Here is a 27,459-nt window from a genome sequence, read left to right as displayed (position 1 = left end):
TTAAGGTAGGATATTGATAAATGGAATGGGTTCATAGGAGGACAACAAAGATGGTGAGAGTGAGCCCTAAAAACTAAGTCCTGTGAGGAATGGTTGAAGGAATGGATATGTTTAGCATGGAGAACAGAAAAGTAAGAGAGATTCAATAGCTGCCCCTCTCAAATATATCAAGTATCTGAAGGGCCATCACTGTACAATCCTCCTGTAGTGGAGGGTTCTCTTCTCTAGAGTTGTTCAAACAGAGTCTTGGTGGCCATTTGCCAGGGATGCTGCAGCAGTTTCTTGCACTAAACAGGCAGCTGAACTAGAAGACCTCCAAGACCTCCATTTCCAACCTCTAAAATTCTATGGTAAGTGAGAACTAATTAAAGCAAGTCAGAGAAAGAAAATGATTACTCAGAGCTGTATATGTGTACAGTCATTTATATTTTCCTGATGTATTGTTATGCTGCATTATATTTGTTTGTTGTTCTTTTTATTTTTAATGGTAGATTTTGTGATTTAATTGTTGAATCAGTTAAAGTATCTGGGGTTTGTGTGTGCTTTTTACAACAGGCAGGCAGGATAAAAATAATGACTGACATCCTAACAATGCATGTGTGCTTCTAGCAAAAGCATGCCCACAGCACTAGCCTCCCTGCTTCTGAAATGTTGGTGCTCCTGTGCAATTTGCCTCTCTTCCCTTGCTCTGAAAAAGCTCTTGAAAGCAGTAACACGACCTGATGGCCTCGTTGCCTCAGTGTACCATCAGGACTTTGGCCAATGTTCGTGAGTAAGAAAAGTAAGTAAGTAAGTAAAGCATCTAATTCCCCACTCTGAGATCCAAAAAGCTTGTTGAGATGGCCAGTATGCATGCATTTGGTTTTCCCTAATCCTGTGCCCAACTTCTGCTCTTTACTTAAAAATTTTGACTTATTCCATAGGGTTCTCTTTCAGGGGGAGGGGTGAATCCTTAACAAATGTGCAGCAGCTCCCCATACAGGACTACATTTATTTTCTCTTCACCAGACACACTAACCATGGTCTAATGTTTAGGTTTGACAAAATGTTTAGGTTTGACAAAAAGGCTTTTAATCAAGTCAGACTCACTGGGCAATCCCTTTCCAGCATTCCCTTCACTCACCCTGTCCAGCTCTTTCATGATTACAAAAACGATCAGATTATATGTGCAAGTTTTCCAGATTCCACCAGAAAACGCATTCTGCATGCTCTACCATACAGAAATGCCAAGGCTAGGACATTTCCTTTGTTAGTCTCCAACAACTGAACTGTTGACAGCCCTCAATTTCACAGTCAACATACACACACATATATATATATTTAAAAATCATTATATTGCATTTCAGAATGGCATAGATCACTACTCAAATTTATTAAAAAATAATACAATAATAATGGGGAAGTGAAAGACAACTCTTTGCATACTGCACTTGCTATGAAAATTCTACATTAAATGAAAAAGAAACCCACAAACCCACAAAGAATAACATTGCAAGGCACCACATTTTTAGTGATATGTTAACACTTTCACCACAGGGATAAGAATTTTATACACACATACAGGTTAGCTAAAGAGTGTAATGGGTGGTTTCAATAGCATATAAATGAAATAGAAAATTTGTCAGGTAGAGCAACAGCAACTAGCATCAATAAGCCATTAATCTTTTCCCCTCCAAGATACGTTTATCTTTTTTCATTATTTTAAAAAGTTTTTTAAACTATGTACGTTGTCATTCATTGTTTATTGTACTGAAAACTGCCCTCCTTCCTTTTTCTGATTTATGATATTTGTGCGTCTTTACTCTGAACACATAAACAGTACTACACCCTTTTATTCTAGACGAATTCATATTGAATAACTACTATAGTATGGACCCTCAAACACACGCATATGCGGAGTTCAAAGACAGTATGCCTTTGAATATGAGCTGCTGGGAAGCAGTGGTACTGCCCCTCATATCCTGCTTCTGGGCTTCCTAAAGGCCTCTAGCTGGTCACTGCGGAAAACAAGATGCTAAACTAGAATAAAAGAAACATGGTTCTAGAGTTGGAAGGACTTTCGAGGTCTTTCAGTCCAACCCTCTTTGGTCTGATCGAACAGGGCTCTTATATTCTTTTTATGTGACTGAAATCACCACATCACAGAAGCCCTGTGAAATCATTGCATGTGTGTACACTGAGTGCGTGCTCCAGGGACAGAGTAGGATCATAGCAGCCAACTTCACCCTTCACCTACACACTTTCAGTATAATGTTTGCAAAAGACTATATACAATTAATGTATGTAAACTTTTTTGAGGGATCTCAATTGTATGCACAGTTTGTAAAGGCATAGGCTCTACCCCAAATCTAACCTGAATGTGTGCAGGCAGGGGAAGGGTTAGCAGTTCATTCTTACTGTCCCGAAAACACAATCTGTGTATACATAAGTAATGAAACCTTGGGACAACTTTGTAACATACACACTTCATGCACACATACACATATCTGACGAGAGTGAGTGGGTGAGTAAGCAAAACTGGCCTCATATTCCTTAAATAAATTATATATATTTGCATGTTCTGCCTTTTAACTTTGGTTGCTTAATGGAGGTGCTGAAATATTCCATTATCAATTACAGTAAATGTAGGATGCATTTAGGTTTTACTCAGATCTACATATTGCTATTTCTTCGCCTTTTTTTTTTTTGAAAGGAAGGGATTGCTTAGTCAATTTTAATTCTGGGGATTGATTCTCATCTAATATAATCTGTAGTAAGTGTTCATACACTCTTGTAGAGATATAAATAATCCTCGATTCATGCCATAAGATAATGATCAAATCTGTAACTGAATCCTTTAATAAGGACTAACTCAGTTGTAATATTTTCCAAATTAGAGAACGTTCCCAAAACTGACTAGAATATTTGAACACCTATAAACATGTTATATGTGAATGTATAGAACAAGCAACCTACGTCCATATAAACAAAATACGTTTAGTTTAATTGACCCTGAGGTCTCCATGAAGAGTAACATGTATGAGAGTTGCACTTAAATACTGGAGCACTATAAATCTTATAACATTATAAATACAAATGGCATGCAAAAAAGATGGAGGAGGAGCAGAGACAGGAGGATGAGAGACAGGCAGGAACACCTACTTCTTCACTTACAGAGACAAAAATAATCATGTGTGTTTAATATCTCAAAACAAAAGAGTAGGGGATTTAAACTATAATGTTACATTTTAGAGCCTTTCACACACATTACTGTAATTGTGCAGACTTTCTAGACTTACCTCCTCTATGGATAATCAAAGAAGTCTCACTTCCAACTGGACATTCTTTAAGTATATCCACTACTTCTGCATGGCTCAGGTTCTGTACATTCTGCTGGTTGATCTCAACAATGAGGTCACCTTCACATAAACCAGGGCATCCCTGAATGTCTAGAATTTGCTTCACCCTCTGTCCTGTGGGACTGTCTGCTATAGTGAAGCCAAAGCCCTGGGCCCCTTTCACAATGGTTAAGGTCATGAGTTCAGCTTGCGTGGCCCCAGAAGAAGCCATTGATACATTATCATCATGAATAGGTGGTGGGAATGTGCTATCAAGCTGACTATCTGCTGGAATGGAGTGCAAGGAATGTGGTGGCCGATCTGTTACATCTGGAACAGATTGAGAAGTTCTAGAAATGTATTCCAAATAAGTTTCATAGTTATGTCTTCCATTTACTACTACTGGAGGCCTCTCCATGACTGCAAGTGGTGGCACCAAGCTGTTGGCAGGATCTTCAGGATCAAAGGGTAGAGGGTATCCACGACATAGCACCAGGTTGACACTCTGACCAATGGGAACAGACTGGAAGAGTTTGACTACATCTGCGTGAGTATGCCCAAGGACACAAACTTCATTAATATAGACAATGACATCACCTAGAAAGAGAAAGAAATAGTGACATGAGATAATTTCAACTACTCCTGAGTTTAAAAAGTCAATGGCAGACATGATGAGGAAAATTATTCAAAACTTTGAGTAATTTCCCTCATCCTGTCAGTTAATTAATTTGGCGTCTCCAAATGGGATCATCATTCTGCTGCAGCTACTAACACAATTAGCTTAAAGTGACTGAGACTGCAGTTCACCCACAGTTGGATAGGTGGTATGATTTTTCACCTGTTTAGAAATATTTCCAAACTAAAAAATAAATGCACGTTTCAGTCGCCACTGTATAGCACTGAAGCTGATGTGTAACATTGAAACATTTGCTATTTTAACATCTTTTATGTTTTATTTGTTTGTGCATTAAAGAGGTCCTGAAAAGTTTAAAAATAAATGACCAAAGAAGACTACTTTTATCTCATGTACACATAGACTTGCAGTTTTTGTTTTTCCATAGCCACAATTAAAATCATTTTTAAAATGTTTCACATGTATGGATATATAAAGCTGGATCCTGTTTCTTTGAAGCACATAACAGGACTTCTTATTTTTTCATGTCACCTTGCTATGTATAATCATAATATTTACTACAAGCTTTATCAGTCAGTTCCTTAGAGCCAAAACAGATGTGATGTTACAGATGTCATTATCTGGTTAGGATGCTATATTTACTCTAAAGTAGCAGTCACACAAGGCCCTGAACTTGATTAGAATCATGGAATGGAAACTGGAGTGCCTAATCCTTTATCTCCACAACAATTTATCACCAAAAGCTGCTATGACCATAGCAAACTGAAACTTTGACGGTATATAGTAAGCCTGTGCATATCAGAAAGCTTTGGAATTCCACGTCCCTACCACAAGAGGCAGTGCCCCATGGGGCAAGTGTCCCAGAATAGGAGCAGGGTGGCTCTATAAAAGCCACCCAGCACTCGTGCTGGTGCGGTGCAGTGAAGCATGGGTACTCCAGAGGGCAAGGAGAAAGTGCTGCATGGCAGCCTGCAGAGCACACAGGACTTCCGGAAGTCACGTGTGCAGCTGCCGGAAGTCCCAAACGGGGCTTTTGGAAAGCCATCTGTGGGGCTGGGAGTTGTTTTCTGCTCAGAGCTGCAGTGAGCAGAAGTCTCCAAGCAAAACTATCAGTCCCAGCCTGGTGTGAGATTTCCTGACAGCCACACACGTGACTTCTGGAAGCCCACATTCTTCCTAGGCTGCTATGTGGCACTCTCCACAACTCCTGCCTTGAGCACCCATACTTCACTGTGCCACCCAACCCTACCCCATACCTGTGCTGGGTGGTTTTTAAAGAGCCCTACCACCCCACTCTTACCATGAGGCACTTGTCTTGTGAGGCACTGCCTTTTGTTGGTGGGGGCTGGGAATTCCAACATGGAATTCCAAAGCTTTCTGACTGTGCATGTCAGAGCATATAGCGGCTTTCAGAGGATTTTCAGCAGGTGACACAGAGCAAAGGGTTAAACATCCCTTACTTCTGCACCAGGATCAGGCAGCTGCCAGGGTTGATTTAATTATAAATTTATTTAAATCATGATTAAATTCGCTTAATAGAAGGACTTGATTGTAATGATTTAAACCACAATTTAAATTACTAGTCAGGAAGATGCTGTTTAATCATAATTTTCTATAAAAGTTGTCTAATATAGCCCTAATACATATTTAGAAAAAGATGTAGGCTTCATTTTTAGAAGGTAGGTACACCCTATAATAGGTACACACTTATGATAATGCTCTTTCATTTTGTATGCATGATTTTCTTACCCGCAGTACAGGAACTTCATTAACAGATTCCCAAATGGCATCTCTTTTATGACTTGCTGCCATGATAGTGTTTCCTGCAGAATACACTAGGAAAAAGATTTCTCAGAAATCTTCATGAATATGTTCTGTTTAGTTTTGATTTCACTTTCCATTCCCCTCCTCTCCCCATCCTCTCCCCATCTGAGCTCGAAGGAGGAGCGTGAACACTCCTTTTAACAATTTAAATTTACAATTTAAATAAATATCCAATTTAAATTAAAAATAAGATTTAAATTGAAAAAATCCTATTTAAAATTTTAAAATCCATTTTTTTTAAAAAAATATTTTTAAAAAATCATTGATTTTTATCCACCCTTGCAGCTGCTACTTTTATCTCCTTAGTTATAAACAGCATCAGATATAATCTGGCCCTTTAGTAATTTTAATTGTGATTTAAATCATTACAACTGAGTCCTTCTGTGAAGCGATTTAAACCATGATCTAACATTTTGGTCAAATTCAGGTTCAAAACTAAGGAAAATAAGCCACTTTTGGAGCTTATTTTCCACCTCTGATGACTCTTCTTATCCATAGGTCCATGTGCTGAATAATAGGTGATGTCTTTAGACATTAACTCTTCCATCAGTCTGTGCTGACAACAAAAGTTAAATGGGTTGAAGATAAACCCAAAAAGTGACAGTGGAAGTTGAACCACAGCCTCTCTGTGTGTTATTCCTTTCATTATGCATAACAATGAACTTATGCATAGTAATGAACTTGCTACCAGAAAAGTGGGCTGTATATTATTAATTTAAACAGATCCGGATCTTTGTAATTGAGCATGCACAGAAAATGTTCTGAGCTCTTTTTATAATTTACTTTAACTCACTCCCCCGACCCCCCCATTTCTATGCTATGTAAACCATTTTGTAATCTTTTTCTTGAAAGGAAGTATATAAATATTCTAAACAAAATTAAGGTTATTTTGTAGAGGAACGCTAACACCTGCATGGGGACACAATTGAAGCAGTGTTACTTAGGGGTAACATCATATAGGGAATACTGCATCCAGGGGCATTTCCTAACATCCTTTCATTTTCAATGGGACTACTTTGTGTAATTTCCCTCATCATATCAGCCTTTATTTGTGGATTCTCACCCATCCAGACGACACTTTATCTTCCTGCTCCGCGGTGGCCCTGGTCCCATGATACCTGGGACCTTCCTCACTGGCGTAAGCCAGTTGGTGCCATAGGCCCATGCTGGCACCACATCCACCTTTCCATGCTGGTGCTGTTCGACCTGAGCAGATGCCCATGCCTGGTTTGCTTTGGAGGCATCTGTGGGTGCTGCTTTATCTGCCACCTGCATAGGGGACTTAGCTGCCTCTTCTGAGACCCCTCCAGCCAGCAGGGTTGGGGGGCTGGCCTTCTGACACTATTTAAAAGTACCATTACCTTTCTGGATAATACTCTCCTCTGAAAACTGTCCATGTGCATTGCATCTAACTCGCAAATGGGCATTCTCATATAATTTGTAAATAAGAAGCAGCAATCTCCGATCAGTCGAGGAGGCGTTATGTTTTCTCCATAGTTTCTCCCATGAAATTAGATCAAAAGCCAACTTAAAATCCATGAAAGCAGCATATAAGGCCTAATGGGAATATTTTTCTACCAAATGACAAAGCACCAAGCCCTAACCCATTCATATGCAACCAGGGTGGACCCTGCTTAGCTAAGGGGACAATTTATGCTTGCTACCATAAGACCAGATCTCCTCTCCTCTCCTGCCCTTTATAAATAAGGGGATTATTATGGCCAATCCCCATTTTTTAGGAATATGTGTTGTCCAATCAATAAAAGTAAAAAGAGAGGCTAAAATAGGGGCCCACCATTCTAAATCATTTTTAATTAACTCAGGTGGAATAAGGTCATATTAGGGGCTTTGCCTGGTATTAAATATATTGTCAAATTGGCTACCTCTGCAGCCATAACTGGAAACCACTCAGAGACTAAAGGAGACCCACACAAATAATGCAATGTAATAATACTGCTGACATTCATATGTTAGTCTGTTGATATTCATATCTGAAGCAAATACATTTATTTGAGGATTAAGAGTTTTAGCAGCCTTTAAAGGGCTCTAAACATATATCTTTTTAGCCTGGCCTTTAGTGAGTACTGAAATGATTTTAAATTGTTTTAATGAGTGATTTGTTTTTTAATCTGTTTTTATATTTGTGAATTGCCTAGCACCATCTGCGTAAGGCAGCAAAGAAATTAATTAATTAATTATTATAATTATTAATATAATTATAAAAAATATATAAACCATTTCCATGGTTTCACATACAAGTGAAGTGGCGTTTAATAGAACTCACAAAATCTCATGTTGAAAGCAGCTTCCTACCAGAAAAATAACTTGGTTTTCGGGATCTCCCATGTCCTATTATAGAGTATATGGACCTATATAGATTTCTGAATCTCCAGATCAATAACAGGTAAGACAAGGTCAGTCCTAGACAGAAATTTATTAGCTCATCATATTATATCCTGCCAGGAAACAAGGATGTATTGTGTCATAGCTCCTGGTGCAAAACAGGCACACCAAATACCTTTCTTCAAGCCTAAAAATACAGCAGCAAAAAGCAACACCCATATCGCCTCCAATAAACAGCACCAATTAGAAGTGTAATCCTTCCAGAATTTTACGCAATGGGGCAAATAACCCAGTTGGTGGACTGCATTCCCTTCAATTTGTAAATCTCCTCTTAACAACCCTTAGCCTGGGTATAGCCGATAGGAGCTGGGCAGTATCTGGTTGGGCAAATGCTGTCTCTTAAGGTGTGAGGGTATAAACCAGAAGGGGACAGAAGAGAACCACACAAAAAGCCGACAGAAGGATGTGCTTGCTGGTCAGAGATCAAATGGCCAAAAGAAAGATGGCACACACCAGGTAAGTAATTCAGCATATAGGTGCTTATATGCCAATGCCAGAAGCTTCCGAGCCAAGATGGGCGAGCTGGAGTGCTTGGTTGCTAATGAAAACATAGATATAGTTGGCATAATGGAAACATAGTGGAAAAGTGAGAACCAGTGGGACAAGGTTATTCCTGGATATAAACACTATAGAACGGACAGCAAGGGGCAAATTGGGGGTGAAGTAGCACTGTATATTAAAGGAAGAATAGAATCTTAAAAGCTAGAAAACCTAGGAAGACTCCGTGGGTGACAATACAAGACCTGAAAGGAAATGTGCTACTAAAGAAGTGCTATCGCTGTCCTGATTAAAACTCTGACAATGACTGGGAGCAGTAGAAAGAAATCAGGAAGGCATCAAAGAGATGCAGAGCTGTAATAATGGGTGACTTCAATTACCCACACATAGACTGGGTAGTGACAAAGAGGCCAACCAGAGAGAAGGCAACCATGGAGTGGTGTACAGGACCTGGTGCAAGATATCAGTGTCATGGAATTTTGGGAACAGTGACCATAGTGTGATCAAATTCAGCATACATGCGAGGAGAGAATCCCCAAGGAAGTCTATCACAGACACTTTGAATTTCAGAAGAGGAAACTTATCTGAAATGAGAAATTTGGTGAAAAGTGAAAATCAAGAAGTGAAAATCAAGAGAGTCACTTTGCTCCAGAATGCATAGAGTTTATTTAAAACCACAGTAATATAAACCCAGATAAAATTTATACCAAAAAGGAGAAAAAGTACCACCAAGTCCAGGAGAATATCAGGATGGCTAACAAGTAACGTCAAGGAAGTTATAAAAGGGGAACAAAACTTCCTTCAGAAATTGGAAGGCTGCCCAAATGAAGAGAACAGAAAGAAATACAAACTCTGGGAAAAGAAATGCAAGGTGACAATAAGGGAGGTGAAAAGAGAGTTTGAGGAACACTTAGCTAAAAGCATCAAGCAGAGTAACAAAAACGTCTTTAAATATATCGTGAGCAGGAAACCTGCCAGGGAGGCAGTTGGAGCATTAGATGATGAGGGAGTGAAAGGGATTATTAAGGAGGATATGGAGATTGCAGGGAAGCTAAACAAGTTCTTTGCATCTGTCTTCACAGTAGAGAATAGCTGTGCCTGAACTGAGCTTCTCAGGGACAGAGGCTAAAGAACAGAGTCAGAGTTGAGTAAATATAGAGTAAATAGAGTAAAGTTGATGAGATGATGTTCTACTGTAAATGGTCTGGAAAAATTAAAAATTAACAAATCTCCAGGGCCAGATGGCATCCACCTGAGAGTCCTCAAAGAACTCAAATGTGAAACTGCCGACCTCCTTGCAAAAATATATTATATATCCCTAGTAAGGCTCTGTATCGGATGACTGGAAAGTAGCCAGTGTAACACTGATTTTCATAAAGGGATCCAGGGGCAATCTGGGAAATTACAGGCCAGTTAGCTTAATGTCTGCTCCAGGCAATTTGATTGAAAGCATTCTTAAGGATAAAATTGTTAAGCATAAAGAAAAACAGGCCTTGCTGAAGGAGAACCAGCATGGCTTCTGCAAAGGTAAATCTTGCCTCACTAAAAGGTAAAAATATTGCCTCACTAAAAGTTTTTTTTCCTAACCTTTTGGAGTTCTTTGAGAATGTCAGCAGGTATGTGGATAAAGGTGATCCCATTGACATAGTATAACTGGACTTTCAAAAAGCTTTCAACAAAGTTCCTCATCAAAGACTCATGAGAAAACCTAGCAGTCATGGGATAAGGGGAAAGGTTCAAGTGTGGATCGGTAACTGGTTGAAGGATAGGAAAGAGGGTAGGAATAAATTGACATTTCTCTAAATTAAGTAAGAAGTGGGTTCCCCTAGGGGACTGTACTGGGACCGGTGCTCTTTAATTGGTTCAAAATGATCTAGAAGTTGGGGTAAGAAGCAAGTGGCCAAATTTGCAGATGATACCAAACTATTTAGGGTAGTGAAATCCAAAAGAGATTGTGAAGAGCTCCAAAAGGATCACTCCAATCTGGGGCAGTGGGCAACTAAATGGCAAATGCAGTTCAATGTTCGTTTAAAGTGATGCATATTGCGGCAAAAAATCCCAACTTCACATATACACTGTTGTGGACTGAGATGTCAATGAATGACCAGGAGAGGGATCTTGGTGTCATGGTGGACAGCTTGTTGAAAGTGTTGACACAATGTGAGGCAGCTGTGAAAAAGGCCAGTTTCATGCTTGGAATCATTAGGAAGAGGTTTGGACATAAAACTGTTAATATTATAATGCCCTTATACAAAACTATGGTGTGGCTACATTTGGAGTGCTGCATGCAGTTCTGGTCACCATATTTTAAGAAGGACATTGTAGAACTGGAAATGGTGCAAAAGAGGGCAACCAAGATAATCATGGGCCTAGAAGACCTTCCTTACGAAGCAAGGCTATAACACCTGGGCATTTTTAGTTTAGAAAAAAGATGGCTGAGGATAGACATGATAGAGGTCTATAAAGTCATGTATGCTGTGCAGAAAGCTTTTAGAAATTTTTCTCCCTCTTGCATAACTCTAGCACCAGAATCATCCCATGGAACTGATTGCCAAGAAATTTAGGTCCAACGATAGGAAAAACCTCCACACAATGCATAAAGAGCCCCTGGTGGCGCAGTGGTAAAACTGCCGCCCTGTAACCAGAAGGTTACAAGTTCGATCCTGACCAGGGGCTCAGGGTTGACTCAGCCTTCCATCCTTCCAAGGTCGGTAAAATGAGTACCCAGAATGTTGGGGGCAATATGCTAAATCATTGTAAACTGCTTAGAGAGCTCCGGCTCTAAAGCGGTATATAAATGTAAGTGCTATTGCTATTGCTATAAACAACCTATAGAATTCTCTGCCACAAGATAAGGTGACAGTCAACAGCCTGGGATGGCTTTAAGAGGAGTTTAGATGAATTCATGGAGGACAGGTCTATCAGTGGCTATTAATTTGAGGGCTATAGGCCACCTCCAGCCTAGGAGGCAAGATACCTCTAAATACCAGTTGCCAGGGAGTAACAGTAGGAGAGAGGACATGCCCTCAGCTTTTGCCTGTGGGCTTCCCAGAGGAATCTGGTGGGCCACTGTGTTAAACATGATGCTGGGCAAGATAGGCCTTGGGCCTGATCCAGCAGGGCTGTTCTTATCTAACCCTGAGATAGCTTCAAGCAGCAAAAGACAACAGATTTAATGAGATATGTTGCAAAATGGAGAAAATCAAGATTCTAATATTTATGCAAGTGATGCAATTGACCATCAAGGTGGAATCAGCCACATCTGCTCAGGCTTTCAATATGTGTAAGGCACCTATATCATCCAGAGAGCCTACTCAAATTAGTCAAGATACTATGTGGATTAGGGGTGTGCACGGAACCGCCAACTGCGGTCCGGCACTGGGTGGGGGGGGTACCTTTAAGAACGGTGGGAGGGTTTACTTACCCCTCCCGCTGCTCTCTCGCTTGCTGCCATAATTTTTCGATTAATTGGGGCGGCAGGACACCAGCCACCCCCGTGTGACCTGATTGGGGCCAAATCGGCCCAAACTACAGCCGCCGCTGCCCGACCGCCCTCCCAGCTGCCCGCCCTCCCAGCCGCCCGAGTCCTCACCCCAAGAAGGCCTGCGTCAGTCGGGCCGATCAGGGCCCCACAATCTGAGAAGGAGAGGTGCAAAGTCTCGGCACGAACTGGGGCTTTGGGTGCAAAGGACGCCTGGCTGCCAGGCGTCCTTTGCGCCCAAAGCCCCAGTTCGGGCCAAGACTTTGCAGAGAGAGGAGCTCTGTTTGCGAGCTCCTCTCCTTCCCAGATTGTGGGGCCCTGATCGGTCTGACTGACGTGGGCCTTCTTGGGGTGAGGACTCGGGCGGCTGGGAGGGCGGGCGGCTGGGAGTGTCCGGCACTGGGTGGGGGGGGTACCTTTAAGAGCGGCGGGAGGGTTTACTTACCCCTCCCGCCGCTCTCTCGCTTGCTGCCATAATTTTTCGATTAATTGGGGCGGCAGGACACCAGCCACCCCCGTGCGACCTGATTGGGGCCAAATCGGCCCAAACTACAGCCGCCGCTGCCCGACCGCCCTCCCAGCTGCCCGCCCTCCCAGCCGCCCGAGTCCTCACCCCAAGAAGGCCTGCGTCAGTCGGGCCGATCAGGGTCCCACAATCCGAGAAGGAGAGGTGCAAAGTCTCGGCACGAACTGGGGCTTTGGGTGCAAAGGACGCCTGGCTGCCAGGCGTCCTTTGCGCCCAAAGCCCCAGTTCGGGCCAAGACTTTGCAGAGAGAGGAGCTCTGTTTGCGAGCTCCTCTCCTTCCCGGATTGTGGGGCCCTGATCGGTCTGACTGACGTGGGCCTTCTTGGGGTGAGGACTCGGGCGGCTGGGAGGGCGGGCGGCTGGGAGTGTGGTCGGTCGGCGGCGGCTGTAGTTTGGGCTGATTTGGCCCCTAATCAGGTCGCCCCCCCCGTGGCTACCTTGGCCCGATATCAGGCCTTGTGTTGGGCGGTTGGGTGGGTGGTCGGTGGCGGCCGCGGCAGTAGTTTGGGCCGATTTGGCCCCTAATCAGGTAGCGGGGGGGCGGCGGGGGCAGCTGGTGTCCTGCCGCCCCAATTAATCGAAAAATTACGGCGGCAAGCGAGAAAGTGGCAGGAGGGGTAAGTAAACCCTCCCGCCGCTCTTAAAGGTAACCCCCCACCCAGTGCCAGACCGCCCAGGTCTGAACCAGTCCTGACCGGTCCGGAGGCTTCTTCAATGGCCTCCGGACCGGTCCGGGCCCATCTCTATTGTGGATGACACACATGGAAATGACTACCTACACACATTCTAGTTGTTCAGAGTTAAATGGCAGCTCAAAATAGCTAGGAATGGATTACTTAGCAGTTCTCACTAGCAAAATTGAGAAAGATGCATCTAGAAACAAGAGAGATATACAAAGGTTCTGTAGAAGCCACTGAATGTGTGCATATGGTACAATTCACATTGCTTTAAAATTGTTGCTAATGGTGTGCAAAGCAACAGTAGGAATAATCTACTCCATTATCATGTGTGTGTTAATTTTTGTACTGTAGTACCTTTAAAAAAGTTTGAAATTTTGATCACAAGTTCAAAATGCATCAGGCCACCTTTGAAAATAAAAGTGATTTTCTACAGCTCCTTCCTCCTCTTTTGTCATAGTTGAGAATGACATATAACACTCTTCCTTCTATACTAATGTGATAGAAGATGATTAAAATAACTTTAGGCAGACTTTGAGCAATAAATAGCCCAGAAGTACACGTTTGCCAGCTGATGAGAGATTATCTCTTTTTTCCAAAAGAAAACAAATCTCATTGAGAGGCTTGAGCTGCTGTTGATTGGAATGCCCAGCGTCTTGAACCCACCAGCCGTTCTCCAGTAACCTAATGCATCCCAGCACTAAGAACAATGGGAGCTGCAGCAACCCCAAATGGGCTTCAGTACACGACAACCAGGAGGTTTGGGGTGGGGCATGTGAGGAAGGGGCTACTTGAATTATCTTTTTAGGTCCAAGGTAGGAGAATTCCTGTCCTCTAGTGACATAGCCAAGTGGATGCAGTGCAAAGTCACAAGTGATATTGGGTATGCACAGACCAATCAATGCAAAACTAGTTCGTCTCAAACTGGGCTGGTTCGGTGGCTCGAAATGAATTGGGGGAACATAGGCACATAGGAAGCAGCCATATACTGAGTCAGCCCATTGGTCGATCTAGTTCCGTATTGTCTTCACAGACTGGCAGTGGCTTCTCCAAGGTTGCAGGCAGGAATCTCTCTCAGCCCTATCTTGGAAAAGCAGGGAGGGAACTCGGAACCTTCTGCTCTTCCCAGAGTGGCTCCATCCCAAGGGGAATATCTTACAGTGCTCACACTTCTAGTCTCCCATTCATTTACAGCCAGGGTGGACCCTGCTTAGATAAGAGGACAAGTCATACTTGCTACTACAAGACCAGCTCTCCTCTCCAGTGGTTTGGTCCATAATAAAACAAAACCAAGCCTCATTTGGGTGGACCAGTTCAGTGCTGAATGGGCAGCTGGGGTGGTGGTGGTGGTCGTGGCAAAAGAAACAAAGAGTCTTACCTGCCTGGTGCAGCTGCCAGCACCACTGCTATTCCCTGGCACAATACAGGCACGCGTGTTGCCTCTACTTAGCAAGCCGCCCATGCAGTAGCAGTGTGGTTCCAGCCTCCATGCATGCATGGATGCCACACAAATGGCCTCCACACATTTGTGTAGGCCGGAACCGTGCACTGGTGGTTCACTAAAAGAGGCAACTCATGCACTTAGGCTACGGGCTGCAACAGGGGGAGGGAGGGTGGCACTGGGAGCTTTGCCAGGAAGGTAAGACCCTTTAATGACCTCTCTTGCTGTCCCCAGCCACCCCTTAAAGCTTTCCAGGACCCCCACTGCTTTACTTGCACTGTGGTTTCCTCATATGATTCCCCTTTACAAGTACAGCTGCTCGAATCACCAAACCAGTTTGGTCAAACGGAATGGACTGGCCTGTCTGTTTGACCAAATCAGTTTCACAATACACAGTTCAAATTTCAACCAAATTTAAACTGAACCATGGTTTTTTGTTTGTGCATACCCCTAAGTGATATCCTACAAATATTATGCTGGTAAGACAGGCTGGCAAATCTCTGTGTGGGTTACAGGACATGAGAGATACCATGGCAGGAAAGGGGCCATCTCATAAGCCTCATCCTACAGCTGGGGCTGTGTAAGGGTGCTGATGGTTGGGTGACACCACAACTGCCACACAGACCAAATAAATCAGAGCAGATCTGTATGGCCTTTGCTGTGTCCCACAAGGAGGCTGGATGAACCCTGGCCCCCTTCAATATGGAGCTGCCCGCCTGGGCAAGCAATCCCAATGCTTAAAAACATTTCCCCTTGCACATATTGCTTGCAAGATCTTGTAAGTAGGCTTACAAGATAAAGGGACATTTTAAAAAATCCATAGTCATTGAGCAAGAGTAAGAACAAGTAGGTCTGTTCTGTAAGAAGCTGCCATGTTATATAGCTTAAAGAAACCCAAAGACCTGGTGTAATTCTACTTTTACCCAGTGTACATGCCTTAATTAAAAAGCAGGCTTTTCAAAATTTTGTGCTTAACCAGCACGCATCTGGTAATTACACACAGGCAGATGTGGATTAGTTGACGAGGCTATTTACATTTCTATTGTGTTCTGCTGCATACAGCGGTAAGATCTATTTAAATGAAAGTATTTAACTTTTTTTTTTTTTTAGGAAAGGAAGAATACACTAAATTATGAGAATCTAAAGTATTTGATTCTTTGCTGATGTGGTAAACATGAAACAGGGCAGATTAAAACTGCAAGGAAAGCACAAAGAGGGAGTACATAAATGGATGCCGGCTGCAAAGAGCAGGCAGGTTTGCCTTTCTGTGCTGGATAACATGCATGGAACTTGTAAAAGAGTTAAGCTTGCATTGTGCTAAAACATAATATATTATAAACAAAGGTAATGAATCGTTCTGAGATGAGGCTATAAACAACAAGAATAGTTTTACTTGCTCTGAAAGCTTTCTTACTTAGTTGGTAAATCAGGTATTCTACTCTAGGCTTTGCATATGGAGCCCTTTATCACCATAAAAAACCTGGAGCCAGTGAACTGCATGACAGGGTATCAGTGGATTTGAAGAGCATGGCAGAAACCGTCTTCCACACATACTCTGCTATTTGGGAGCACTTTGAAATGTATTACTACATTTGGAGAAACCCTTGCAGACAAAAAAAATTGGCATGTTTTTATGTAAAGAGGTCAAAATTTATAACACATTTGCTATCGAGGTGGATGCTGCATTTTATTTCTTCACATGAAGCTTCACATTTATCTAAGTAATGGCTCCCAGAGGCGGGGAAGTAGCTCAGCTAGCCTCCCAGCAGCCTAAAGGCTTAGCTGTATGACAGCACATGAGGCAACTACAAAGCAGCCACTGTAACTACCCAGGAAGCTTGGCAAGGAGCCACATGTCATCAACGGATGAATATCTTTGACAGCTTTCCTAGCTGGGCTGCACTGCAACTCTTGATTCTTCTCAGGAATGGCTCAGTAGGAAGAAAGACATGAAGTGGAATCAGTGAATTGATTCCCCCCACCTTTTAAGGCATGCTACCACACCATTCAGAATACATATACCTTAATGAGAAATATTGACTGAGTTTATGACAAAGATTTACATTCCTCATTAGTTGTATGCAAAGCCCATTGCTTTCATCCATCATTGGATAAATCTTTATAAAGTTAGTGAGGCTTGCAATATATGGTCTTAATCTCCAAGTAGATAAAGTATAGCAGGCAAAAGCAGACACAAAGAACTCCAAACATCCTTAGGCATAACATGTAATAATATTGTTACCTGATCATATTTTTGTTATTTGAGGCTTTTTGCAATTTCTAATTGTTAACTTCACATTCTTTTCAAAGAAATTTTACAGGAGTGCTTTTTTTTTTTACATAGTCTTTTGAAATGATGCCCATCAGACTGGAAAAATGCGAGAAAAATTTAGGAAGTGGTGCTGAATTAATTAATTTCAACATTCATTTCATATAAGTATTTAGAGAGTTAAAGCAGTAGCAAATGAGGCACAGTACTTTTCATCTTTAAGTAGAAGCGTGCCTGCTTTGTGGATTTGAGGTGGCTGCTCAAAAGGCATAGCAAGAAACAAATTAAATCGGTTAAGTCAGGTGCATATGTTTTCACACACCATGTAAAAACATGTAAGATTAAAAACTGGTTCCATAAAAAGAGAAAATAAATTGCTTATGTGAACGTTCTATTATTTTCTAAAATTTTTCATTCCCCAAATTAAAAAAAAACCCAGAAGAGCTACCTCATTCAAACACATAAAGCATATATGAAATGTTCATTCCATAAGAGAGTAACTGGCCCTATCCACCCCCAGCACAGTACTTCCAGTGACTGTTGCTGGGGTCTATCTTATGTTTCTTTTTAGAATGTGAGCCCTTTGGGGACAGGGAGCCATCTTATTTGTTTGTTATTTGTCTATGTAAACCGCCCTGAGCCATTTTTGGAAGGGCGGTATAGAAATTGAATTAATAATAATAATAATAATTATTATTAGTAGTAGTAGTATTCCTCTACGGGTAAATGAATGAATGGAATACAATGTTACTGAAATGCAGTTAATTGCATAGAAAATTATTCAAAATTTAGATCTGTTCTTCACTGTTTTATTTAACCTTTTGAGAAATAGCATGACACTAAAATGTTTTTATGTAACTAATTTAAATGCTGCCCTGACCAAGGCTCCGAAGGAGGCTTAGAATATTGAAAACAAACAAACATGTTACAGAAAATTTAAAAATCCCAGGCCATTGAAGCTCCCCTGCCTTTTCCTCAGCACTCACAGATCTTTAAGTAGCTGCTAGAAAGTTGGGGGAGGGGCTGTTCCACTAGTTCTCACCGACCGGAGCTGGTCTCATAGGAGCCGAGAGGCTGAGCTCCCTGGCCTGTGTGCTTCCGAAGGTCTTTTGAGAGAACGCTTTCTTCTTCATGAACCCCACTGCCTATTAAGATAATCAGGGGAGGTCCAGTCGTGATTGCCACCGGCTTGGTTGGTGGCGACTCAAAACCGGGCCTTTTCTAGGGTTGCCCCAGGACTCTGGAACGTGCTTCATAATGAAATTAGAGTCTCTCCTTTTCAGAATGTTTTTAAGAAGGGTCTGACAACATACCTCTTTAGTCAGGCTTTTAGTTTATAGTTTTAAAGTTTAAAGTTTTCAGCGTTATCTGTATTTTAAATTGTTTGAATTCTGTTAAGGTTTTAACTGTTGTTCTGTTTTTAGATTGTGAACCGCCCAGAGATTTACATCTGGGATGGTATAAAAATGTGCTATAAACAATCAAACCACAAAAATAAATAAGTAACACACTTATCTTGTATTTCTCTCTTTCCATATGAATAAAGCGTACGTAATTTTAATGTACTTTAAAATAAATTGAATGTGCTGCCCTCAGCTCTCTAAGAGGGTCACTATCTCAGTATTCCTTTTGCTCAATGTTATGCCTGTGTCAGTCAGGAGCGGTTGAGATAACGGATCATATGTTGCTTCATTTTATAGAGATATTTGGCTAGCACTTGTGTCACCTATTTTGTCTAGATTCACAGACAGGCCATTGACCTTTTATATGTCTTTCCTTTTGTCTGACAGTGATATTAATGTTTCCACCAAAGTGGCAAAATTTGGCCACACTGCAAGCTGTGTAAGGAAGCAATTGGTAAAATCATGAGTGTCGACTGTACTATATTTTGTTATATTGTAAATGGTGTTTTGTAAGAAAGTACTGGCAGAATCATGATTGCTGGAGGTTATTACTTATCTATTGTGTTGTATTTTTGTCTGGTCAATCACCTAAATAAAGATTCCATTCCATTCCATCTCTGAGACTCAGAAGGAAGAGTAAACAAGCAAATAGTACATATGCAGTGTAATGTCACATTCACTACTGATTGAAATAGCTTGGATTCAAGTAAGGGCAGCATTATCCAGTGTGGTTCTGAGTACCCTGTGGTGTAACGGAAAGATAAACTTAGATAAATTTGCATAGGTCAGGCCACTGAACTAATTTACTGGGTTGCTGTAAGGATGAGGAAAATCTTACACATGCCATCCTAAGCTTCTTAGTGAAAAGACAAGTTACAAATGGGACAAATAAATAAAAATAATATTTCACTGAAATTAAAATGCTGGACTAGGACTGAGAAGACCCGAGTTCAAATTGTCATTCGGCCATGAAGCTCACTGAATGACTCTGGGCCAGGCATGTATCTCTCAGCACAACCTACCTCACAGGGTTGTGAGGATAAATATAACCATGTACACTGCTTTGGACTCCTTGGTGGAAGAGCAGGATATAAATGTAGAAAACAAATAAATAATGTCAAAGCCATGATATAGCCAAGCCTGAGCTTCTAAGTCGCTTCTAAGTTGCTGCAATGGGGAAGAGTATATATATAAAAAAATCTTAACTCTTCCACTGAAACCAATGGATCTTGGATGTACTCCTTTGGTTGGACTGGGTCCATATTTTGAGGATAATGTATTTATATACTCATTTTACCTATGACACTATGATGGGATTTCCTAAGGTAAATACCTGAAATAATTTTATGAATGTGACATCACTAGGATTTGGTGAAAATTTAATACACTATTGATTCTATCAGCAATCAAAACGTCAACTACACCAGAGCTGTATAACTGATCCCACCCCCGCTGCTCATAGCACTGTGCTGAAAATTTATGTGCTATACAAACTGAACCTTCTACACCAAATGGCTACAACATTTTAGTATAGCTATAACAAATGTAGGACTGGAAAGACTCCTGTCTAAAGCCTGAATCCTGTCAATGTAGACAATACTGAGCTAGATGGACAAATGGACTAACTTTGTATAAAGGCAGTCTCTATGTTCTTTAATTGTTTTATTACAAAAATAAACAAATTATATTTATATGGCATCACTAGGACTTAACAGTTAACTGATGAATATATGTGGGTGAAAAAATTGGCACATGCATTTTTTAACTCTTTAGGAAATTTGTGCTCTTCATTCTCAGAGGGACCTGCTTGCTCTTCATGAAGTAAAAAGATGCAACTATTTATACTGAAGTGGAGAATGTAAGGTGTCTTCTTTCACAACCCACACATCCACCCTCTTTCCTTTCTGCTTCCTATGTTCCTCTAGAACACTTGTTTCCAAGACTCTGGGAAAGAAAACTCTTCCCTTTGGAGAATATTATCTGAAATGAAAGCCACCTTCTTAAAAATCCTTCATGCCCATGAGGATTCTTCAGCCTTGATTGTATACAGAGATACCTAGTAAAAATTCTATTCCTTTAAATAAAGAATTGTGTTTTCCCTCCAGGCACTTCATATTCCTTTATCCAGTTCTTCTTTCCAAACTCCCTTTATATGGCCACTCTTATTCAACCCATCTTTCTTTTGCTAGTAAACTTACTGGGATTAGCATCCATCATTCTTCACCCACATCATTCAATGTGACCAGTTCAGTCTATCCTCAGCCCTATCAAGAGCAAGAGTCACCTTGCAGAACTCTCCTCACCTTCCAGTCTAAGCAGAAAGGAAAAAGGATCCCAAGTGTCACTACGATGTCATTTACAGACTTTTATTGCAGTTGGACATTTTGAGTATAAGTACGTGTAGCCCCCTTGTGGAATGCAAGAAGACACAGGGTTTGGGGGTCCTTGGGAGTTGCTGTATAGTTTGTTTGAGGAGAGAGTTTGTCTAAGGGAAGAGAAGTGAACAAGAGGGCTGAAATTATGGAAAGAGAATTGGAGAAGATCAGAGACAGTGACACAAGACAAGCAGGAAGGATCTGTTCAAGAGAAGACTGGGGAGGGATACAACTATAACTATAACTATAATTATATGTATGAGAGAGAGAGAGAGAGAGAGAGAGAGAGCGAGAGCGAGAGAGAGAGCGCAGCACCAGCTCCTGCTTTTTGCCTTCATCAAGCCAACCCAGAGGTTCACTTTGGACACAGTGAGAGACAAAGGGGAGAAAGGGACAGGTTTGGGAGACCCAGCTGAGAGACTGGACACTAATGGCCTTTTACTGTGGCTAAACCACTATGTGGTTACAAATTGATTTTGAAATCATATACTTATTTGAGTCATTCCAGCCACCTTTGTTGAATAAACCTTAGTTCTGGTTAAATATATTTAATACGTAGCCCATTGGATCTACCCACCTTACCCTTTACAGAAACAGAGAGGGGGAGTATTGCAGAAACCCAGAAAAAGAGAAGGGTGGGATTACTAGGGATGTGCACAGAACTGAGAGCTGCGGTCCGGCACTGGGGTGGGGGGCTCTTTAAGGGTGGGGGGAGGGTATACTTACACCTCCTGCTGCTTTCCCCCTGCTGGTGCACGTATTTCGGAAAGCTTTTGGGGCAGCAGGGTACCTCCCTGCCACCCCTTCTCCCAGTCATCAGCAAAAGGCCTCAGAAAGCCTTTTGTGTGCATGCACATGATGCGTACACGTGACGTGCACATGTGATGTGCGCATGCGCAAAAGGCTGGGGGAAGGGTTGGCAGGGAGGTACCCTGCCGCCCCAGAAGCTTTCCAAAATACACGCACTGGCGGGGGAAAAGCGGTGGCAGGGGTAAGTACACCTTCCCCTGGCCCTTAAAGAACCCCCACCCCGTCATCGAACTGCTTAACTGCCCTCATGTCCGGACCGGTCTGGAGGCCTTTAGAATGGCCATGCATATCACTAGGGATTACACGAGTCTGGTGTTTCCCCTTCTTCCCCCTCACCCTTGCCACACCCAGAGGTCACCTAGGTAATTTTGGAGCCTGGACCTAAAGGCGCCCGCACTGCAAGTTAAGCATCAACACCCCCCCACACACAGTGTGACACACACAATATTTTTTAACACATGGGTTTCTTAGGGCACAAATAGCAACTGAACTCACATGAATGTAAGAATATAAAACAGGTATATTTATGCAAATATGCATTAGCAGAAACATTTCAACACGCAACTTAATATATTCCCATCCCACATATTTCTTTCCCCACTTCCCCATCTGTTTCTAAAGCCAAGGTCATGCTTGGCACCCAGTGCAGGTCACAGTCACACTTGGCTGGTGGTGTGGCCACATCACCAGGACAGACTAAAGAGGATTTTGGGGGCCCCAGGGAGTGTGGAGGCCCTGGACTTCAGCCCGGAAGTCTAGGGGTAAGAGCACCTCTGTCCACACCTAATTGAGGTTGGGCCCTATAGTCCCACTCAGAAACAGGGAGTTGCTGAGTGGGAAGGTGAGGGTTACATATATAAATGGATTGCATTATATATTACATTTTTAGATGTTTTTGGACTATTAATGTATAATAGAATTTTAATAGAATTTATTTGATTATATATTGATATGATAAGCTCAAGTAATTAATTCAGCACACACACAGCATTTTGAAGAGTTAGCACAGGACACCATGTTTGTAATCGACACATATGTAGCACTTGCACCAACAGTCCAAACAACATACAGATATATCTTGTTAAAGAAGTGAAACACACTATCAACAGAGTTAGAAAGGAGTTCAAGATCAAACCCCAACAAGAACACAATACTCTCCACTTCCAAAGATAAGCACACAGAATCTAGATCATGGTGTACCAGTCAGAGAGAAGGAATGCTTCAGTAAGATTCCTGTGGAGAAATAAATGACTCAAGCAAGAGAGGAAGAGAAGGACTGAAACACTAGCTAATTGACCTAGGGATAGGGATGTGCATGGAACAGGCGCCCTTGGTGCCGCTGGCACTTCCAGTAACTTCTGGTCGGGGGAACAGGAATGCTGCTGCCCTGATGGACTATTTTTACACAGAGCGCTGGTGGTGGTGGGGAATAAGTGCACCCTCCCCCGTCCTTAAAGCTACGCCCCACCTTTGAACCACCGGAACCACCGGTCTATAGAGCTGGTTTGGAGGCCTGTAAAAGGGCATATCCCTACCTGGGGAATGCCTTTACATCCATCTTCATTATGGACATCTGTCTTCATTCAGACAGGTATTTTCCAATCCTAGTTGGAGATACCAGGAATAGAACCTGGGACCTTCTGCACACAAAGCAGATGCTCTACCAATGAGCTATAGCCCCATACCCAAACCCTTCTTAGGGAATCTTAAGGACTAAGTGAAATAGAGGTGACAAGATATGTTGTTCTAGGGCATATTGATACAGTAAAAAAACAAACAAACAAAAAACAAATCACCCAATCAATATGGCATCCACCTGAGAGTTCATAAAGAACTCAAATGTGAAATTACTGCCCTCTAACAAAAAATATGTTCCTAAAACTAACCTCTGTGCCTCTGATTTTAAAAGTAACAACATCTCAGGGTGTATAGAGGAAATTACATGCTGATTGACTTGTCTTTGTCCAAGCTAAATTGGTGGAAGCATGATTAAATATAAAATTAGTAAGCTTGCAAAAGAACAAGACCTGCCAAAGGAGAATCAGCAAGACTTCTGCAAAACTAAGTTCTGCCTTACTAACTTTTTAGAGTATTTTTTAAAATGTCAATAGGCATGTGGATAAAGGTGAGCTGGTTCCCATTGTATACTTGGACTTTCAAGACAAAGTCCTTCACCAAAGCCTCTTGTGTAAACTTAGCAGTTATAGAATAAAACAACAGATCCTTTATGGATTGGTAACTTGTTAGGCAGTCGGAAGCAGTGAGTAGGAATAAATCAACATTTTTCACAATAGAGAGAAGTAAGAAGAGTGATCTACCAAGAACCTGTATTGTTAATAAATGATCTGGAATTACAGATAAGCAGCAAGTTGACCAAGTTTGCAGATGACACCAAACTATTCAGGGTGGTGAAAACTAAAATGGACTCAAAAAAGCTTTCCCCATACTGACTAAATGGGCAACAACATGGCTGTCAAGGCAGTTACCAATAGACAGAACAGGGGTCAAAGCCAGGGCCGGAGGGCCAGATGAAGCAAGAGTCTGGGATTAAACAGGAAATAGGGCAGGAACAAACCAAGGGCCAAGCAGATGAACCAGGAGTCATGGAACAAACAACAACATGGAGATCAGGAATAAACCAAGCGTAAAGCCACGGGGCCCCTCCCCCATTGCTGGGGACTTTCTATTGCTTTTGTTTGTTTAAACACTGAATTTCCACCAATGTTTTCATGCATGCACCAATTCACCATTGTTACTTTGCTAATTTCTTTTAGATAGTACCACAATTCTTGTTCACAATTCTGTATCTTTCCCCACTTTTCTGGTACATTGCTTAAAATTTACTGGGAGTGTATGTATGCATGGGTGCAACAGGGCAAGTTTAGGAAAAAAGACATTTTTCCAAGTGTATCATTATTTCAGGAGGGAAAACATGTTAAGACTTGTAGTGCAGCAAGGTTAGTCAAAGCTGAAATGAAATTAGATGTGACAAGAGTGCTGAAAAAGATGCACACCTATATATTCCATAATGAAAAGGAAAGTAAACATGCTGAATGTCTGAAGATCCAAACAGCAATCTTTATGTACGTGTTGAGCTTTATTATGGTAGAAACATTCCTTTTTAATAAGATCACAGGCAGAATAAAGCTAAGGCTAAACACTCTGATAGAAGTAAATCCTTTCTGAATCTATGAGGGTTTTGATAAATTGGAAAAGACATGTAATCTAATATGCTGATATTCACCCTCACCATTTAATTTACTGCATAAATTGGTTAGGTATCTACTGAGAATCAAAAGCAAAATAAATTAGGAAAGGGCTGATAATGTTCATTACACGGGCTATTTATAAGGCAGAATAATCTATCAGGAAATATGTCACATGTATACAAAGAATATTAACAAATAACATTTGAATAAATCAGATCTACTATATTTGCAGTATTTTGTATCCATGATCCCAGATGCCAGCATAGTTTGACACACTATACCCCTTCATCTCAAAGAATGAGATCATTCCTAACTCTCTACAAACTCCCAGGAGAATTCATCTGATAGTTGCTTCTATGGTTCACATGAACAAAAAACATATTATTATTATTACATATATGATTATTACATATGGGTTCAGTGTGATACTTTGAGATGAGCATGAAATTTTACACACTGCTAACACAGAGACTCACAATCCAGGAGCACAACAGTAGGTGCAGGGGTGGAGTTCCCATCAAGTTCCCATCATGATGAGTTCCCATCATGATGAGTTCCCACCCATCAACTGGGTGGATGAGTTCAAAGAATCTGAGCTGCCCAGCTCCTGAGAGCCGCCTGGCTCACCCCTCTCCTGAGCTCCAGCCTGGCCTCATTTCCAGCCGGCTTCATTGTCAGCTGGGTAGTTTCTTCATTTGGGTATTTTTTGTTCAGAGCAAGGGAGAGAATGAAGAAAATGCCCAGGTGACAATGAAGCTGTGTGGGAAATGAACTCTGGAGGGTCACTCTGACTCTCCCAGGTGCGAGCTATGCCCCCTATATGTGACTTCACATGCGACGGCATGGCCAGCACCGGGAAGGCCTAGCACGGCCCTCCAGCGCTCATTTCCCAGCCAACAATGAAGCAATCTGAGTGTTTTCTTTGTTTTCTCCATCACTCTGAGCAAAGAAAACATCCAGCCCACTTCATTGTTGGGTGGGAAATGAATTCAGGAGGGCAGCACGATCCCTTTTTGGGTGCTGGCCACACCATCTGCATGTGGTATCACATGCAGAGGGAATGGCTGGTGCACAGGCAGAGCTACCAGGGAGAGGGGAGAACACAAACCCATTCTTCCCTAGCTACGCTCCCGCATAGGTACAAATCACAAATTGTAAAGCCGTTTCGCATCATAGTTATGGTGTTATCCTATATCACACTTAGAAATACCAACTGGCCAGGAAAAGAAATTAAATGGCTGTTGTCAGAAAAGCAAGGGTTAATTTCCCCCTGTGCCATTTCCGTGAATGCAAGACAGGAAGATTTCACTGAGACCCTAACTTTGAAATATCCATTATAGGTTTTCAACTTTTCAAATCTGAAGAATAATTAGCTGGCTATAAAATAGTCTTTAGCACCATGCATTCAAGGAATGGATTTGAGAAGAAGAAATATGCTTTGAAAAAAGCAGCAAATCCCTCATAATATCACATTTTCCTGGTCATGCTCTGAAAACATGTATAGAAAAGCATCCATGGCTTCTTAGCAATAATTATTTCATTTCCTCCCAGAGTATCCTTAAATGCTTATGCCTCCACAGATAACAATAGTAAACACACATAGGCTCAGTATCATGGTAATGAGAAAATTATTGGGTTGGTTTAAACTTTACATGAAATACCAAACTGTGGCAGAGTGTTATATGACAGTATGTGGGGCTCACATATCCCCTCCTCAGCAGACCATAGATTGCTAATACTAAACCCGGATCATCAAATGAGAGCTAGCATGGTGTAGTGGTTAGAGTGCTGGACTAGGACAGGGGAGACCCGAGTTCAAATCCCCCTTCAGCCATGATACTTGCTGGGTGACTCTGTGCCAGTCACTTCTCTCTCAGCCTAGACTACTTCACAGGGTTATTGTGACGAGAAACTTAAGTATGTAGTACACTGGGTGCTGGCCACACCAGCATTATGAGCGCATTATGAGGCTGTTCTGGGCTCCTTGGAGAAAGAGTGGGATATAAAATGTAGTAATGATAATAATAATAATAATAACTATGGTTTGCTTATATTTGTCCTCCAAACAAGGATGACAAAGTTTCAACTGGTTTGCAATCATGGTTTGGAGAATAAATGCAAGCCATAGAGGCTCCACACACGAGCGGTGTGTAGAGCCTAATAGGGTTCTGAGGAAAGCCTGCTCTTTCCGCAGACGATTGGAAGCAAGTCCTGGGAGGCTGCATCGACTGCCCACATGATTACCTGCTTCGTAATGGAGCAAGTAGGGGCAGCGGGGATCAGGGGTCTCATGCCCCCCCCCCCAATCCCAGAATGCCCTGCGAAAGCATGCGTGGCATTCTGGGAAGCCTCTTAATGTTGGGAGAATTGTTGTATCTTCCTAGTCGGGAGGCTCCTTGTGAGTTGCATCTCACAACTGAAAAAACAGAGTTAGCGGAGCACTCACTCTGCTAACCTCGTTTCAGGAGAGGGCTACTTTGGTGGGCTAGCCACCACTGAAACACCAGGCTTGCCCCGTGAACCCAGTGGTTCTCACAATGGGGGAAAACTGGGTTTGGCTCCCTTTGCTGGTTTCCCCCCATCGTGAGAACA

At 42.0% G+C, this 27,459-nt stretch overlaps 1 protein-coding gene and 1 non-coding gene across 24 annotated transcripts in view; both read right to left on the bottom strand.

Annotated features, from left to right (window-relative positions):
- MAGI2 (membrane associated guanylate kinase, WW and PDZ domain containing 2) overlaps nt 1–27,459 on the bottom strand; it is a 953,479-nt gene that overhangs the window by 162,317 nt on the left and 763,703 nt on the right. For 22 of the 23 annotated variants that reach the window (XM_053251292.1, XM_053251285.1, XM_053251284.1 and 19 more), the window contains one exon: nt 3,279–3,914. The exons of the other annotated variant lie outside the window; for it this stretch is intronic. In XM_053251292.1, coding sequence (XP_053107267.1) covers nt 3,279–3,914 — 636 coding nt within the window. The remainder of the gene's footprint in view (nt 1–3,278; nt 3,915–27,459) is intronic. 23 annotated transcript variants of the gene reach the window in all.
- On the bottom strand, nt 23,268–23,339 carry TRNAT-UGU (transfer RNA threonine (anticodon UGU)). Its single transcript has one exon. It is a non-coding gene; the product is annotated as a tRNA-Thr (tRNA).

Source organism: Hemicordylus capensis, chromosome 5, assembly GCF_027244095.1.
Source record: "Hemicordylus capensis ecotype Gifberg chromosome 5, rHemCap1.1.pri, whole genome shotgun sequence".
Classification (NCBI taxonomy): domain Eukaryota; kingdom Metazoa; phylum Chordata; class Lepidosauria; order Squamata; family Cordylidae; genus Hemicordylus; species Hemicordylus capensis.
Note: the sequence above shows the minus strand (reverse complement) of the source record. Positions and strands in the feature narration are given on the sequence as shown.